Below are 18,489 nucleotides of genomic sequence, written 5' to 3'. Positions count from 1 at the left end.
GAGTGAGGCGGAGCGGGCTCTAGCGTCAGTGGACGGAGAGGGCCCGAGCCTGTGCCGCCCCCCGGCCTGTTTACAGTGCGGGGCTGGCAGCGTGAGGCAGCGGCGGGAGTTCGCTTCCCCGAGCAGATGCCGTGAGCGGGTGGGCGTCACGATGCCGGGGACGGTGGGAGCCCCCGAGGCGCAGCCCGGCCGGAGGGAGGCGGGACGGAGCGGGGAACGGGAATCGGTGGCCGCAGAGACGGGAGTGAGCGGCGAGAACCTCCGCCTGCTTTCCCGGAGCAGGTGCTTCGCGTGCGCTTTGTCTGCGCGCGGCGGGGAGGCCGCGCTGTGCGGGCAGGGATGCGGTCCGTGCCCTCAGGGCCGGCGGCTGCTCCGCTGGGCAGGTCGGGCCGGGCCGCTCCATCTCTGTCGCGAGGGTTCGGGCCGCGGGGCCTCGGCGGGCGGTGTTAGCGCGAGGCTCGGCTGGGCCGAGTGGGCCTCGGCGGCTCTTGTGCGCGCAGGAGCGGGGCTGTGGGGCTGGGGGCTGCGCGGCCGGGGGGGGCTGCGGTACCGCGGCTGGCGGCGGGAGCCCGCCGTGCTGCTGGCACCGCTGGGTTCTGAGCTCTGTTACTTGGTGCGGATGGACTGGGAGCTCTGCAGCCAGAGAGGGGGGCGCGGGCTGAACGAGCCCTGCTCTGACTGAACCCCGGCAGCCAGCATGTAGAAGGTCACTGGGGGCAGAACTTCATCCCTGAGCTTGAGCTCTGCTTCAGTCGTTCCTTGGAAACTACTGTGTTTATGAGAAAAGAGAAAGGGTTTGCAAAGCTCCTTAGACTATTTGATGACGTTGCTACAAAACAGATCTTGTTTTCCAAATATATGTGAGATTTTCATGGCCTAAAAAATCTGCAGAATGAACAGACAGCTCAGAAACGAGGCTGCTTCTCTGTGAGTCTGACAAGCTGCCGCTAATTGCTTAAGATGTGCAAATGGGCAACGATGGCTTGATGAAACATCCTTTGCCTTGACATAATAGGTGTTGTGTGACATGTTTACAACTCAGGAGATTCAATTTCATCATTAAGCTCTGTGTTCTGAACTGTCATCTGGCCAAAAGGAAAAATTCTTGGTTTGGCTTTCTCGCACTTATGACCTGATGAAAAAGCTCCCTCACTTTCATTTGTGGAAAATATGGACTGTATGTAAGGAAAATGCTAATCCTTCACTATACTGTAGTTGTGTTTGTTTTATTAATCATACTGATGGTGTCAATTTTTCTCTTTAGAAGAGATGAGTCTAGCCCACGGTTTACAGCTGGTGTTAGTCTTTGTGCATAGCTTAAGTACCTCAGATTTCTCTTTGAAGTAACGAGTATACTATTAGATGAACTCACTGGAATCCTGTAATACCAGACAACATAGTTGTCTTGTTAGTCTGCGTATGGCTTGGTAAAAGCTTCTGAGAAGCCTGTAGGCATTCTGAAGCCTATTCCTCTTGAACACTCTGTTTTAGCTGTGTTATTTCTCTAAATGCATGTGTGAGTTCAACTTTGAAAACAAACTTTGCAGTTGTTATTTAAGTTTAGTCTTCCTCACAAGAGCTATAATCTGGTTCCAGAAACTGCAGCAATAGTTAACTGTAACATGAGTTAAATACAAAGGATTTCTCATGAACAGTAATGCTGACTTTATGAAGGCCTCTCTCCAGAAGAGGACTCCAATTAAGAAAAAAGAAGTTCTTTCACAGAAGGAAGGTTGCCATTGAAGGGAAGGACACGAATATTCATCGCTTTCTTTTTGCGCTATAACAGATCTGTGAGATTATAGGCTCCTTATTTTGTAATCTAAGTGATATTTGCTTTCTTTTAACTGCAATATTAATTGTTGTTGTGAGATGGTTGAAATCGGTGGTCAAATTGTTGGTGGTCATGTCAGGTTTCTTTAACTAAAAATATTATGTTTAATTTCCCAACTGAGGAGGGTTCCTCTGTTTCCATTGGAAGACCTGTAGGTGAACTAAGGATTTTATCAGTAAATGTTATGTCTTGTGGTCTGGCCTCATTTGTAATTTCTTAATTTCATCCAGCTACACATACATACCTTACAGATTGAAGGACATCTTCAGTCTAAGAAGAATGGGCTCTATTTAGCCACAGTGGTGTCATGTACTGGAAGGTTTGGGCTGTGATACCGCTACAGATGAAGTCTCTGTAGCCACTGCTGATAAATTGTTGTGTATCATCATATGGAACTAATTTCGCTGTCTGACGTTCAAATTTCATATGAATGGATGACATTCATATTAAATCTGAAACTTGATATTCAACGCTTGATTCAGATTTCATCCTGATCTAGTGGGAGGTATCCCTGCTCATGTTTTGGGGGGGCTCGATCTAAATGATCTTTCAGGACTCATTCCAACTCAAACCATTCTGTGATTTTATCATTCTGTGGCTCTATGACTTGATTATATTCAGGAGTGTTAGAAGTAGGTGAAACTTGAATTCACACGAATCAAACCTTTCTTTCTCTGATAAAAACGTGGTCTGCTTTATCTAGACCTTGCAATGCATGTTTTGGGTGAGATAAATCACTTCTTGAAGCATGTCAGCTGGAGCTGGTGGTACAGAACTTCAACAGTGTCTGAATTTGCTAATACACTGGCTTTAGATAAAGCAAATCACTGTGAGAAGAAAAATCTGAAGAATGGAGAGAAAAATACACAGTTTTAAAAGGAGTGCTTTGTAGCATGTTTCCTGTGTATTACAACAGATAGATCTCCTTCAGTAAGAACTTTCTTAGTATGCAGCTTCATATTTTTCTTTGTCCTGTGATAACATATTAATCTTGCAAGTATTGAAATTTTAGTTTTTATTATTGTGGAAATGTATTTTATCATTTAGACTTAACTGCAGGATCAAATTGGAGATACACATGAATATTGAGGGGTCATCCTTTTTTAAGGTGTTGCCTTCTTTCTGTTGAAAGAAATGGCTGAGAAACTGTATGCACGCATGAACACTAATTGTATCAAAGATAATGTAATTTTTGTGCTTTATTTTATGAGATAGTTATGTCACTGGAAAAATCTGAGAAGAAAAAACTCTAACTCCAATGCAGTGTTAGAAAGCTGGCATTTCTTTATTCTCACTACATGTACCAGATGACATGACAAATCAAACACACCCTCTTGGAGTTCAGATACTACCTTTAGACAGTAAAGATATACATATGCAATACATTTGCATATGCATTCATTCTTTTCCAAGAGCTCATTAATATGTGCTAATGTCCTTCTGGGCAAGCATAAAAGTTAGCTTTGGGAGTCATCTCTCCCTTAACTTCACTTAACCTCATTTTTTCCATCATAGCTTTTTCCCAGTGCCCTTTGGCTAACCTTTTAGCTGTTTTCCCCCCAGTTTAGGAATTTTCCCTTGCCTATTATGCCACAATGAGCACCTTTCTATCTTGATGCACTATCACAGAACCATAGAATGGCTTGGGTTGGAAGGGATCCTGAGGATCATCAAGTTCTAAGTCCCCTGCCACAAGGAGGGTCACTGATTTCCAGATCCAGTACTAGCCCTGGCTGCCCAGGGCCCCCATCCAACCTGGCCTTGAACACCTCCAGGGATGGAGTGTCCACAGCCTCTCTGGGCAGCCTGTTCCAGCACCTCACCACTCTCACTTCCCCCCTAACAGCCAATCTAAGGTTTCTGTTCTTGAACTTAAAGCCATTCCCCCTTGTCCTATCACTGCCTACCTTTGTAAAAAGTTGATTGCTCTGCTTTTTATAATCCCTTTTTAAATAATGTAGGGCTGCAATGAGGTCACTCCACAGCCTTCTCTTCTCCAGGCTGAACAAGCCAAGCTCCCTCAGCGTGTCTTTGTAGGGGAGGTACTCCAGCACTGTGAGCATCTTCATGGCCCTCTGGACCCTCTCCAACAGCTCCACATTTCTCCTGTACTGGGAGCCCCAGACCTGGACTCTGTACTCCAGATGGGGTCTCACGAGAGCAGAGTAGAGGGACAATCACCTCCATGTCTCTGCTGGCCGCTCCTGTTCTGATGAAGCCCACGATACCATTGGCCTTCTGTACTGCTGGCTCATATTCCATTTTTCATCCACCAGGACCCCGGGTCCTTCTCCACAGGGCTATTCTCAAGGAGTTCTTCCCCCAGTCTGTATATGTATCTGGGATTATCACAGAATCACAGAATGACCTGGGTTGAAAGGGACCTCAAGGATCATGAAGCTCCCGCTGCCTGGCAGGGCCACCAAACTTCCAAGATTATTCCAATCCAAGTGCAAAACCTTGCATTCTGCTATATTGAACCTTATTAGGTTCACGTGGATCCACCTTTTGAGTTTGTTGTGGTCCCTCTGGATGGCATCCCTTCCTTCTAACGTGTCAACTGTACCACTCAGCTTGGTGCCATTGGCAAACTTGCTGAGGGGGCACTTGTGCCCATAATCAGTGAAGATGTTGAAGGGTATCAGTCCCAAGACAGACCGCTGGGGGACTCTGCTCATCATCATCCTCTACCTGGACGTAGTGCCATTCACCACAACCCTCTGTGTGTGGCCTTGCAACCAATTCCTTACCCACTGAATAGCCTACCCCTCAAATCTGTATCTCTCCAATTTAGAGATAAGGATGTGATGGTTGACCATGCCAAAGGCCTTGTACAAATGCAGGTGGATGACACTGATCATCTTCCCTTTGTCCAGCAGTGTTATCACTCCATTATAGAAGGCCACTGGGTTGGTCAGGCACAGCCTCCCCTTGGTAAAGCCACGCTGGCTGCCTTGGATCATCTGCTCATCCCTCATATGCCTTAACATGTCTTCTGGGATGATCTGTTCCATGATCTTCCCGGGCACAGAGGTGAGGCTCACCAGCCTGTAGTTTCCTGGGTTCACCTTCCTCCCTTTCTTGAAAATGGGAGTAACGTTTCCATTTTTCTGGACCCTGGGGACTGGAACAGCCATGATTTTTCAAATATGATGGAGAGTAGCTCAGCAACTCCATCAGCCAGCTCCATTAGGACCCTGGGATGCATGTCATCCATCCCTACAGACTTGTATACATTCAGTCTCATGAGCTAGTTTCAGGCTTGTTCTGCCTGCGCAGCGAGAGGAGACTTATTCTCCCAGTTCCCACCAGGAGGCTCAGGGATATGAAAAACATGAGGATCTCCCTTGCACAACTTGAGGCCATTCCCTCTTGTCCTATTGCCAGTTACATGAGAGAAGAGGCTGACCCTCACCTTGCCACAACTCAGGGAGTTGTAGAGAGCGATAAGGTCTTCCCTGAGCCTTCTTTTCTCCAGACTAAATAATTCCAGTTTGCTTAGTCTCTCCTCATTAGATTACTGCTCCAGAACCCTCTCTGGCTCTTGCCCCTCTCTGAACGCGCTCCAGGGCCTCAACCACTATAACTCAAAACAGTTTATGTGAAACAAGAAAAAGTCCTTGCACCTGGTAGATGCAAAGACATAAGTAGTCTGTTGTGACTACAGTGCTTCAGTGAACCAGGGATTGTTCAGAAAAACATGACTGTTGACATACCAGGCAAAGCTAAACTGGAAAGTTTTAGAATTGGCACACATTAATTCCTTTTGCTAATATGTTAGTCCTTAAGCTAGTATATTGACACCTACTGCTAAACCAGCCTATATCACTTATAAGAGCTTTTAAAGTTAATTCCTTATCAAACCTGTTTGAAATATTATATTTACTCTTTGAATGCCTACAGTATAAGAAGTACTTTTTTTTTTTTTTTTAAAGCATATTCTTCCTTGTCCAAAATAAATGAACTGTTCTTCCTAAGTCTCTAAAGAAGGAAATGCTGTTACAGCAAAATATACTAGATGTTTTGAACTCTGGTATTTTGAGTCAGTAGAACTTCTGACAAAACAGGCCAGGTGAACTTGGGCCCTTGCAAACAGCACAAAGCCTGTGACCTGGTAGTAGCAATGCCAGTGCTGTCATCTGGGATTCAATATGGAAGTAGAACCTTCTCATTCAGTTGGAACAGAAGCATAGTGCATTTACATGGAAGAATAGAAGAGAAAAAGAAAGAAGGGCATTTGTGGAATATGAATAGTAACCTTTATCACAAACATCCTATGTGGATATGCTTTTTTGAAGTAAGATGTTATTCTAAACCAGAATGTAAGGGAAACTGTTGATCACAGCCTGAACCTCTGATAAACCATCTGAGGCGAGTGAGGAGTCAGCTGTGGAAGCACAGGTAATTCAGCTGTGCTCCTGGAAGGTGTGGAGCTTAACTCCACCTCTCCTAGATCCCCTTTAGGACTTTGAAGATTTTTCCGTCTGAGGTTGAAGAAGCAGTACGGAAGTTCCTAAGGAAAGAAGACAAATGGAATAGCCCTTCAAAGTTCATACCAGTGTTACTTTTTTGTGCTCGTGTACTGAGTGGTGGTCCAGTTTCAGTAAGTTAGAGTCAGAACTTGTAATGAAAGAAAGTGTTTGTGTGGGATGTTACTCTCAGGAGAGTTTGTAGCAGCTCCTGATGAAGACACTTCAGGCTGCATTCAGCCCTAAGGGGAAACTGTTTGAAAATTCATTCCTTATTTTCTCTTGTATGGAGAAAGTTAGTAGTCAGACCAGGAGGGGAAATAGTTGTCCTCAGTACTAGCTGGAATATGATGAAATAAAGTTAGAAATGAGATCTCATTTAAGATGTTGTCATAAATGATATAAACTCCATGAGGATGGTAGGAAAAACAGGTTTATTATATAGTCAGTGTTCTACTTTCATTAGGATGACAGGAAATAAATGCCTGGCAGCCATTAGAGTTAGATGGAGTTCTGTCTTAGGTGTTTAAGTCATCTTTGGTAAGAAGCCCCAAAAGTATCTGAGGAAGTCTGGCATAAAGAAGTTGTCTCCCTAAAAAGAACCAATGACTAAAGGTTTCAAATGATTTTAGGTGGGTTACCTCTCCAGCAGGAAGTCACGTACTTGTGCCTGTTTCTTAAATTAAAGCTAGATAATAATGCTAAAGTATATAGTTGATATTTGCTTCTGACGTGGAAAAGATGGGAACTTGTTCCTGACTTATGAGTAAGACACTAGAAAGAAGAGTCCTAATGCATGAGCTGGACGAATTCTCCTTGATTTTCTCTTCTGTATAGTGAGTAATATCTAGAAGAAAGCAACTATCTTTTTCAGGTCAGCAGATTCCTGCTGGGCCAACTGCGTGCCATCAACACTTGTACAAACTGATGTACAATGAAATGTGGTAGCTGAATTAGTGTTTTTAATAATCATTATCCTTTGAAAGAAGTATATAAGCTGAATAATAGCTCTGATTCTTGTTATTTAATATTACTTGTACTGTATGTTACAGTAAAGCTAATTGTTCCTTCATCACTTGTGTTTTTCTATGAGAGAATTCTTCAGACGTGATATGGTGGCTAAAAAGCAGCTGATTAACCACATAGATAAACAGTCTCCTTTCCCTTCTCTCCCCCCTCCTCCAGGAGAATGATAAATAGTTCCAGTGCTATTGCTTTATAGCTGAAAAAAGGCACTGAGCTCTACCCATGAATACCCCATTCTGTTGCTTTCAGTACAATGCAATATCTGTGCTAGCATCTAGACAACTGCTATAAACAGTAAAAATGATAACAAGTGCAATGTCCTTGTGACCAGCACTCTTGAGCTGTTGTATTATTTATCCCTGTAAAGAACTTGAATGTTTAAGGAAGATTAGTATGATAATGTTTATATATATAATTTTTTAATGAAAATATATAGATAATATAAGTTTATTTCCTTGTTAACACTTTTCTGGCAGCTGCGTAAGTTCTGAGAAACTGAAAACTAAACTGAGACAACACATCACATCAATAACAGAATTAGTATAGCCATGAGCACAGTTTCCTTTGGAAAGCAAGTAGCATGGTATTTGCATACATTATGTTTCTATTTATGTACAAGTAGACCTCTCCTAATTTATGCTGATGGGCTCTTCACAAATAGCAAGAGAAATGTAGGACTGGTCCAGCGTTTTGCTACAAGCTCAAGGGTAGCCCCTGTATTACAAGTCTGAACTGAAGGACAACGTCCACCTGAGCAGCAGTCCTGAAGTTTATTTTGCAGAGAAAACTTTAACAAAAATAAAATAAAATAAATAAAAAATAAAATTAAAAAAACCCACCAGAAAGCCCTGCTAAAACCACCAGGAACCCCCACTAACGAAACAAACAAAAACAAGTAAAAAAACTAGCTGAGCTCCCAAAAAGTGCTGGCTTTCACTTTTTATTCTCTATTAATGAAAGGCTTCCCATTCAGGGAAGGAAATTATTGTATTTTGTTTTTTTTGAATGTTGGTAGTGAAGCAATACTCGGGGATAGTGAAGAACAAATCAGGAGTTTGTACAGTTTGTGCCGTGCTAATACCGTGCAATATGATGATTTTAGGTTTTTGTAATAACAGCTGGTACTACATCAGATTTTCTTTACACTCAAATAGGATATTAGTTAATTTAGGTTTGTCTTGGGTTTATTGAAAAAGAAAATTCAAATACTAGAGCGGAAGACACATGGGCAGCTGAACACAGGCACTGTCTTATGGAAATGGTTTTGTGCTTCCATCAAATCAAAGTGAACAAAAAAAGATCTTTCATTAATACTGACTGCTCATTGAATTGAGACTGAAAGGAGACATGACATTGTAAATGTCTTATCACGCGTTACTTCAAAATGCACGGAAAAACACAAGGGAAGTGAAAGTACAGTTATATAAGACATAGAAATATAGAATTTACCAAAGTGAAATGAAAACTAAACTGTGAGAAAGCATGGCTTTTGCAGCAGTATTTTGATAGTACCTCTTCAGTTTGAAGCCATAAGAAAACAATATTTGAAACTCATAGTTTCTGAATTCCACCCAGCGTCTCAAACCCTCTCAAGCTCTTCTTAAAAGCCTGCAAAACTGAAAATAGACTTCTTAAACTTGACACTTTTGAGATTGTTATTTCAGGCAAGTTAAAGAAGCAGATTGCCATTGACCTGCAGTGTGCCATAGATGAGTAATTTCCTTGTGCTTCTCATTATAGATTATGCAAATATAGCTGATACTTCTAGATTGTATAATAAGTTAAACTAAAAGAGAAAATTGTTTCTGTTCTTGCTCTGCAAGTTCTTCAGTCTTGACTGGAACACAGGAGGAAAAAACAAGACTGTAATCTATGTAATTGTACTTTTTTTTTTTTCTTCCCTATTTTGAACCTGTTGGCATTGCTGTGTCTGCCCAGCTGCTCATATAAATCCTTTGGGATAGCTGGGCAATACCTTAAAACACGTCTTCCTTATGTTAGTGCAGTTTAATATTAATATCAGAGACTGTTAGTGTAGTAAAGGGCAAAGTCAAATATCTCTACCCTTCCCCTCCACTCACAAGTGCAACTTTGTAGTATTGTATTTTACATGATTACTCCATAGAGTAGATTGGTTTGTTTTCATCTGTGTCCTGACCTTTCCTTTCTGCAAGCAGATGAAAGTTAAATGCTTACATAATTAGGAAATAATAATTTGCAGTTTATGCACTACATTTACATTAATGGCACTTAATGGCTTGTGGTAGCAACAGTAATGGGAGCATGGATGGACTGGATGATCGTGTAGGTCTTTCCAACCTTGTGATTCTATGATTGTATGTATGATGTCTTTCTTGGCTTCGTTAACTGTATTACAAAAGCAATGGCACGTTACTTTGTGATTATTTACAGCTTCTTCCTGACCATTTGAGGTGAAAATTTCCAATCACATGCTGGTGGTGTTAGTAGTATACATGTTTGTAAGTATTTGTGAGGTTGTGCTGCTGCATTAGATAAATGTTTATGTGAAATATTGTTATTGTAGATGACAAGTTCCTGCACTATGGGTATTGTCATTTACAGATATCTATTTTTGCTTAATTTGCAGCCACTATGCACCTTGAATCTGAAGTGTTTGCTTAGTCTTTTTTCTTCTGACTGCCTCTTTATGTTCTATATCTTCTTGCTACAAAGAATTGCATTGCTTTAAAGATCAGCTGCAGTTTATTGCCTGTTCTTTCCCTGTTTCTGCCCTTTTAGTGGAATTTTGTACATTTTCCTACCAACCCTTGCTGTAGTTGAGTGTATACAGCCTTCTCAGACAAAGTCTAAGAGGTATCCCAAAATGTATCCGTACTTAATGGTCAGAACTCTTTGGTGGGACGCACTTTTTTTCTGGTGATTAACTGTGAAAGCTGATCAAAATGGTGGGAATACGAGTAGGATGGAATGTGAAATCTGGACCAGATTTTTGCTCAAATTCTCCAGGGAGTGGGAAATACTTCAGGGAGAAAAATCTGGACAATGATACAAGTAATGTAAAAAGCTTTTCTTTCTTTTCTTTTCTTTTTTTTTTTTTTAATTTCTTTCTCCTCCCCCTCTTAAATCTGAATGCTGTCTTTTATTCTAATTGTGAAAACACGTAATTACTTTGTTCCATCACTAGTTGGATAGTGATTAAAATAGGGCTTAGCAGGGTAGAGATAGTGAGGGAAACAGGGACTGTATCTTGACATAAAATAATTTTGTCTGTTAAGTAGTGGGAATAGAAATGATTGTGACTTTTGTTACATATTTTTTTTCTTCAAGTAGGTTAGTTGTTGCATCTCTTATAGCACCCATGTGCATAGGTAGCTGTGAAAATGCCTCCTGGTTATTTTCATGGAAACTACAACAGGTGCAAAAAGCAAAGGAATCCTATTTGATAGAATTCTCCACTACAGAATACTATTTTTCAACATAATCACCACCAATTTGTGTGGATGAGCTGGTCAAGATGCTCTTCATTTTGTGTTGTGACAGCTGTGCATGGCCATCCAGAATGTGGCTTGGCTTTTATATCATTGCTGCTACTGCTGAAACATGCTACCACCACCTCAGTGTGCTCACATCCACTGCTTGGTCTCCATAAATGTTTCACAAGTGTTGATGAATGTCAATGGGTGCATTTTTTTCTGCTTGGAGGAATTCACTGACATACCTTATGCACTTCCATATCAGATGCCATTTTGTCAGGCTGCTCCTCTACCGCTGTCTGTCACACAACGGGATGTAATGAAATACTGCCAGGAAGGTTTGACCTCTGCTGCCATTCCTCAACCTCTGACACTGAGGGCCATCAGAATAAAATAGGAGGCATTATTTTGGAGCAGCCCTTGTGTGTGCGTGTGTACACACAAACATGAGGGCTTTACCCTGTTACATTCAAAATCATTCAAAAGCTTTTCAAATCATTATTTAAATCATGGTTATTATTTTTTTCATCACCTTATTACTAGTTGTATGGAGACAATATTTTCTGTGTCAGTGTTAGCCATCTTATTCATTGTGAATGTTGGAAATGCTGAGAAGTTCCTTTTGCAAGAAAGCCTTTCACTGATATTGGATTTCTTTAAACATTAGCAATCTTACTACCTAGGTATGGAACGTGGCTCAGTGGATGATGACCAGCTTGTCATAACTTGCCATGCATTTAGGGGTCTACAGAGACAGAAACATAAATAGTGACAATTGCTCTCTTTTGTTTAAGACGTTTGACTTATTTGATACTCAAGTTCATTGAAGAGTAATTTTTATAGAGACCAAACAGGGAATGTAGTTGAAATCTGTTCTCTATTAATAAGCAGAAAAAAAAAACCCCAACTTAGAACAAAAGGTCACTTCTGACCATTTTCGATCAACTGCGAACGATTTATTTGTTTAAATAAATTGTTAGATTAAATCTGCCCGTGTTATCTTTTTGTGAATGCCTTCATTATTCCAGATACATAGAGCCATTACTAGCATTGCTAAGACTACAGAGCACGTCCTGCAGTAAATAGCAGCAGTGTCAGAGATGAAGGTAAAATCAATGAAATTGAGTCTCCATTGAAGTGCTGGGTCTAATTAACATAGTCATACAAACTCCATTTGTAACCATGTATCTAATGGTTCAAAAACAGCCATGGGAGCTGCTGTTCCTTTTGTCATATTAGTCTACACTGTACATAGACTAGATATATTCAAATAAGCAGGCATTCATAATCATCTTATGTATGGTGTTTATACAGTCAAATTTTGAACTCTGTTAAAGCAATAATAGCCTCAAGATGCCAGATCTCTATCTGAATAGTTTTCTTTATATAATTATTTGTGGTTTCTGGTTGGTTGGTAGTTTGTTGTTTTTGGGGTTTTTTTTTGTGTGTGTGTATTTTTTAAAGGCGATGTTTAGCAAACCAGTAACGTGGAAGATATTTATATCATAGAATCACCAAGGTTGTAAATGAGCTCCAAGACCATCCAGCCCAACAGTCCACCAGTATTTCCCTGCAAAACCTGGTCCATTAGTATCACATCTGAATGTTCCTTGAACTCCTCCAGGTACAGTGACTCCACCACCTCCCTGCCGGGGTCCTTCCATTGCCTGAGTGCTCTTTTGGGGGAGAAATTTTTTGTAATGTCCAATGTGAATCTCCCCTTGTACAACTGGAGGCCATTCCCTCTGGCCTAAGCTCAGCGCAGTGACAGCAAGTCTCATCTCAGGATGTAGTTAAGTATGAGTGTACAACCTATGGCTAGCATTTTAGAGATGATCAATTATATCTTCATCATGTTCTATTACTAATGCTGATTATGCTACGTATCTCAAAAAATAGATGTCAGGAGATCACTGTGATTTTCTGTAATAGCAAAATGAGTTGTATGTTTATATGACATGTATCATTTGTGAGTTATAATATTAGATTTTTTTTTTGGTCACTGTGTAGTACAGGATTTACTTAAAAATTTTGTCTGTTATTCCAGCATGTAATTTTGTTTTTTAATATTTGCCATAGGAATGCATATATATGTCTCATTACAGAATTCTATAATAGGTTTTCTAATAATACTGCTGAATAAGTGAAAATTTCATGCTGATGAAGATCAGCGCATGGGGATTCTGTCTGTAGCTGAAAAGAGAGATGCCTTTATTAAGAAAAAATGGATTCAGCGTTTTGGTTTCTCACAATGAATACAATGCCTTCTCTTTCCTTTTAGTACGTAGGCGTTATACTATCTGAAGCAGCACTGCTAAGACTTTCTAGCTCTAACACATCTGTTCTGCACTGCTGTGCTATGAAGAAAGCTGAAATGTGTATTTTATTGAGAAAATAATTTAGTAAATGATGACATCTACAGATAAATGTCCCATTTGACAAGAATGAAAAATCGATATACAGCAGATAGTTTACATTTCAGACTGAGACTTGGCAGAGTAAAACTTGTTTAAAATTTTTGCGTAACTTGTACAGTGGGAGGAGAAGAAAGATTTGCCAGCTGTGAGATGTGAGGACAGTTTACCGTCACAGCTGCATAGGCTACAAAAGCATAATAATTACTAGTAGTGTAATAACTCAGTTAGCAAATCGTCAGTGTATTGCACAGAGGGCTTAACATGGTGCTTGCACAAGACATTTTATGACATGTCAAATTAGGAATGCTGAATTCTTAGAGCTACCAATGTAATACTTTGTAAACACTCAAGCATGCAGTGTTGCTAGTGGTTAGCTGTCTAGCTAGCCTGTGTACTGCAATAACATGGACTTTACTTTGAAGGAATTGCCACAGAAAAATGGGTTCATTTTGCTGTATTTAGTTGGATGCATTATACACAATTGCTAGTTCATAAACTCATCAGAGCAGTGTCTGTGTTTAGTAAAACAATGCCAAAGACTTTCTGTGTATTCTCTGTCTGCCTGTATCTTTTAAAAGTATATATAATAAACGTTTTTTCACTCCCTGATGGGAAAAGCAGATCCCATCTGTTACAGAAAACAGTTCTACATCATTTCTTTTTGGACTATGCTTTATGGATGCCTTGATAAGATTGCAGTTGTTTTAACAGAAAAGCTCATGGAATCGCAAGTATCTCGGCATCACTGAGTGGCACAGTTTTGTAAACAGTACTGAAAAAGCTGAAAATGACTCTTTGAAAATTCTGTGACTACGTGTTTTTTACAGCTAATTTTTTATCTTCATTATTACAGTTGTTGCCTCTCAAGTATCAGCAACTTTATATTGTTAATGTTATGGACACACATAGTGATAGGATGTACATTAAACTAATTGCATGCTAAAAGGACACCCTCAGATTTTTTAAGCTTGAAGATAAAAAACTTCTATCTTGACTACCAAAACTAGGTAGTTGTATTGGTGAGTTACTGGTAATGCCTGTGGGAAATTATTTTAACCAAATTGAGTAAATGGGGAATTATGGAAGATGTTCTTCAGACTGTTGCTAACAACCCTCCTGTATAGATTTTATTTTTAACAAGGACATGCGTTTATGCTCTTTTATTTTAAATGCAGGTGAACCAAGGAAATTTGACCCAAAGTTCAGAGGACCTGTTCATAACAGGTAAATATCTTAAGTCATTGTGTTTTATTCTGTTGGCTTTGCAGTGAGCAAGGGAAAAAAAGGTGGCTAATAAAACATTTGAGTTTGATACAAAATTTCTCTTTAATCCCAGAGACTCCCCTTCCCACTCTTGCATGTGTGTTTTTAAGTTCTTTCAATGTGAATGCCAATTTTGTAAACCCTGTATTGTTTATATAGAATCATACAATCATAGAATGGCTTAGATTGGGATAGTCCTTGAAGATCATCTAGTTACAAACCCCGTAACATGGGCAGATTTGCCAACCACCAGCTCAGGCTGCCCGGAGCCCCATCCGTGGCCTTGAGCACCTGTAGGGATGGGGCACCCACAGCTCCAGGCAGCCGTACCAATGCCTCATCACCTCTGGGTGAAGAACTTCCTCCTCACATCTGGTGTAAATCTCCCTTTTTTAAGTTTAGAGCCATTCCCCCTTGTCCTGTTCCTATGAGACCATGTGAAAAGTCACTCTCCCTCATGTTTATAAACTCCTCATCATCTTCAGACTGATCACTTCCAACTCTCTGCCTGTCTCCATGAGAGAGGTGCTGCAGCCTCTGAGCATCCTCATGGCCTCCTCAGGACCTGTTCCAGCAGCCCCTCTTCTTTCACTTCTTTCTTGTGCTGGGGGCCCCAGATCTGGACATAGATGGAGCCTTGCGAGGGCAGAGTTGAGAGGATGGATCTGTGGCGCATGGGTTGTAATAGTTTGATCTTTCGAGGTCCCAAACCATTCTGTGCTGTGACTTGCTGTTAGTAATGCACAATTGCTGTGACAGTGACTGCAGTTCCAGGTGTATTTATGTAGTATTCTAATTGTACATTCTGACATTCCATGGCAGCTTTTTGAGAGCAAAGTAAAATAAAAACTGACATGTAACTGGTATACCAGATATGTTAAGTGCATTTTTAATGTTCTGGTAAGACAGTATTGTTGGAAACAGTATAAAATAGATCAGTTAACTAAACACTGAAGGTGTTGCTCCACTGTACAGTACACCATCTGGCACTGATTCCTAAAATGTTGCTTACAGAGCTTACTTTGCAGTAAGGTGCACCCTGGGTCAAAATTCAACCTATTGCTTCTGCAAGATACCTAAATGTCTCATCTGACCGTGTGGAGCCATCGGTGCACTCAGTGCAGTGCATGACAGACATACCCCTTAAGCATTTTAAGAATTTTTTTAAGACAATGTTGGGGTTTTTTTTGTTTTTTTTTTTACTTTCTTTTTTTCCAGTTAAGTAAAATAAAGTTACTAAGGATTAGCTAGTTATTATGAGTAAAATGCTTTCTCAGAATATATTCCCAAGAGTTCAAGAGGAGAAAAATCATCTTCTGCGCTGAATTTGCTTCTGACTTTAGGATTTCTGTAGGAAAGCTTGGCACCACGCAACCACTCACTCACTCCCTACAGCAAGGTAGGAGAGAGAATATGAAAGCTGAAAGTGTGAAAACTTGTGGTTTGAGATAAGAACCATCTGTTAAGTAATGTAAAAGCTACGTGCGCATGCAGAACGAAACAAAGGCATTGGTAACGGTTTCTTTGGAAGACAAGCAGCATCATTCCAAATGTCCTCTCCTCCTTCTCCTTCCTCCCCCTTTGCTATTGCGTCAAATGGTGTAGGATATCCCTTTCATCAGTTGGGGTCCGTGTCCCCTGCTCGTTTCTTGTGCGCCTCCAGCCTCATCTTTAGAGGACCATGAGAAGCTGAGATGTCTTTGATTCTTCAAGCGCTGCTCAGCAGCAACCAAAGCATCTATGTACTCTCATCACGATTTTTCACCATAAATCCAAAAGACAGCATCATACAAACCTCTATGAAGGAAGTTAACTGTATACCAGCCAAATCCTGGACAGCTAGGTGTGTGTGGTATGGATTTGGATACTCCTATCTTTGCTTTCACCTGCTCTTACCTGCTTACCTGCTTTTAACCTCATTGTCAACTTTCTGTAATCAGGGAATAAGTTTCTTTTCAGTTTTGAAAATGGAGAGGAGGGATATCAAGATGGGTAGGCTGCAAGTTGTGCGTGTCAGTGATGAAAGGTGCAGAGACAGAGAACAGTTATGTCCCATCGTAGTGGCTGCTGAAGTTAATGCATTTTTCAAGATACCATAGAGTAGAAATGGTCACATGTTGTTGAGCACCAGATAATCCTCCAAACCACTAAAAATCTGAAAACCTGAAAAACAGAAAGCTAAGTCTTAATAATGATGTGTTAATGTCTATTAAATGTTGTATTTCTTCCCATATTTTTGTTAAATGAATGCCTTCCAAGGGGAAACATTCATATGGGCTTCACTGATTTTTCTTTTTGAAGAGAAAAGCGCTGTTGCCAGCGGCTGAAGTATTGAGCAATAGGGTTAGTAGGAGTGTTCAGTGAGGCAATACATACGGTACATTGCTAGTGCCATAATTCTGAAGCGGTTTGGATGTGGATTTTGGTTAGATTTCATGTAAACATCTTTTATTAAAATGGAATAAATGCAGTGGCTGTGAGGGAGGCGATTGCCTCCCTCCATTCTGCTGACATGAGGCCCCATTTGGTGTACTATGTCCAGATCGTGGGCCCCCAGCACATGTAAGACTTGCTAGGAACAATACAAGAGTTTGTATCCTGTAAATGTCCTATAAAAAAAGGGAAAGTCCTACATTCTGATAAAGTGTTTACAGGAACTTGTTTGCGATGGGTCTGCAAAACTTAGAAGTAAGATCTAGCACAAACAAATGTGACTGTTGATTGTATCTAGTAATCATAAAATGAGATCTATGAGTTATACTTGAAGTGATTTTTGAGACAATATGAGTTGTAATTAAAATATTTATAGTAGCTCATTTCTCCTGAGATTTTTTTCTATTAAATCCTCAGTCTCTTAAAAATTTCCCTTACAGGGTGAGAGCCAATCTTCAACAAAGTGTCTGAACAGACTTGGGGAATGAACAGCATTTCTGGCTTTGTTTCTTCTGCTGTCATTCATCAGATAACTGTCATACCGACCTTGAATCTGTACCAGCTTTGCCTTACTAAACATTTATTTCAGTGAGATGGTGAAACTATCTTCTAGAGATACAGGATTTTTCATTCCTTTTCCACCCCTGAAAACACTTCTAAACTTCTGCAATTGCTTCGAAGGTCATCTCCTTTATACTACAGAATAGTGGTTCTTTATAAGAGGAGAACATAATAGGAAAATGGAAAGAATGATAGACACTAAAAATTACTGTTTGTCATTGGAGATTGCATTATGAGATTTCTTTTCGCTTTCAGGTTTTAGCTTATATCCACTTGGCTCCTTGCATAGACTTGCAAGGAGAGATGAGCACTGCTAGGTTTATGAAGGCAGTCCTTTTACTTTCACTTTATAATGAAGCATGCATTATGTTTTTCTGGAATGATTATTGCTCAGTCTTATATAATGGACTGGTCAGTACACAAGCAGTTTATTACCACCAGGGGAGAATGGAGAGCAGCAGTGAATGCCTCTGCTGATAGAACTTGCCCAGGCACACAGCTATAAAGTTTATGTACCTTTAGGCTATCCAACCTGCTCTTCACTGAGACATGCCAGGTAAACAGTAGGTTGTCAGTAACAGAGACTGAAGTACTTCAGGTATGAAAGATGGAGGGAGTACATCCTTTTATGAATGATTCACCTCTTTGCTAATGAAATAATGTAGACTTATGAGTATGAACTGGTATGCTGCCACATGTCTTCAGAAGCAAAGGCTTGTGGTGTTGGCTTGTGAAGGAGAGAATGGGTCAGCAGTATCTTTTTTCTCCATAAATGAATACTTGCCCTTCTCCTACCCTCTTAGGAGTTCCTGTTTCCTATCAATTACACTGTTGGAATGCCTGTAATCAAGGTCTGACACTGGAGAAAAATGTGTGGTAGCCCACATCTCAACTTCTCTGCCTGAATAAACTTAACAGATAGACAATAAAGAGAAGTCATTAATTGAATTGAATACTTGTGTCTTAGTTTTCCATCCAGAGACTGCTGTTCTTTGCTTGTAAATGGAGATATCTCTCCACAAAGTCTTTTT

The 18,489-nt window shown here is 40.4% G+C and overlaps 1 protein-coding gene across 6 annotated transcripts in view; it reads left to right on the top strand.

Moving 5' to 3' along the window:
• Positions 1–18,489, top strand: part of SLC44A5 (solute carrier family 44 member 5) — an 86,943-nt gene that overhangs the window by 37,940 nt on the left and 30,514 nt on the right. For 4 of the 6 annotated variants that reach the window (XR_014933093.1, XM_085512469.1, XM_015870851.3 and 1 more), the window contains exon 2: positions 14,377–14,425. Coding sequence is in view for 2 of the 6 variants with exons in the window: in XM_015870851.3 (XP_015726337.1) it covers positions 14,377–14,425 (49 nt within the window). In the remaining 4 variants the exon portion in view is untranslated. Of the gene's footprint in view, positions 1–24; positions 283–14,376; positions 14,426–18,489 lie in introns of those variants that run through there. The other 2 variants (XM_085512467.1, XM_085512468.1) reach the window with 2 other exon arrangements.

This window comes from Coturnix japonica, chromosome 11 (assembly GCF_054131305.1).
Source record: "Coturnix japonica strain WE chromosome 11, WE-NBRP24, whole genome shotgun sequence".
Classification (NCBI taxonomy): Eukaryota; Metazoa; Chordata; class Aves; order Galliformes; family Phasianidae; genus Coturnix; species Coturnix japonica.
Note: the sequence above shows the minus strand (reverse complement) of the source record. Positions and strands in the feature narration are given on the sequence as shown.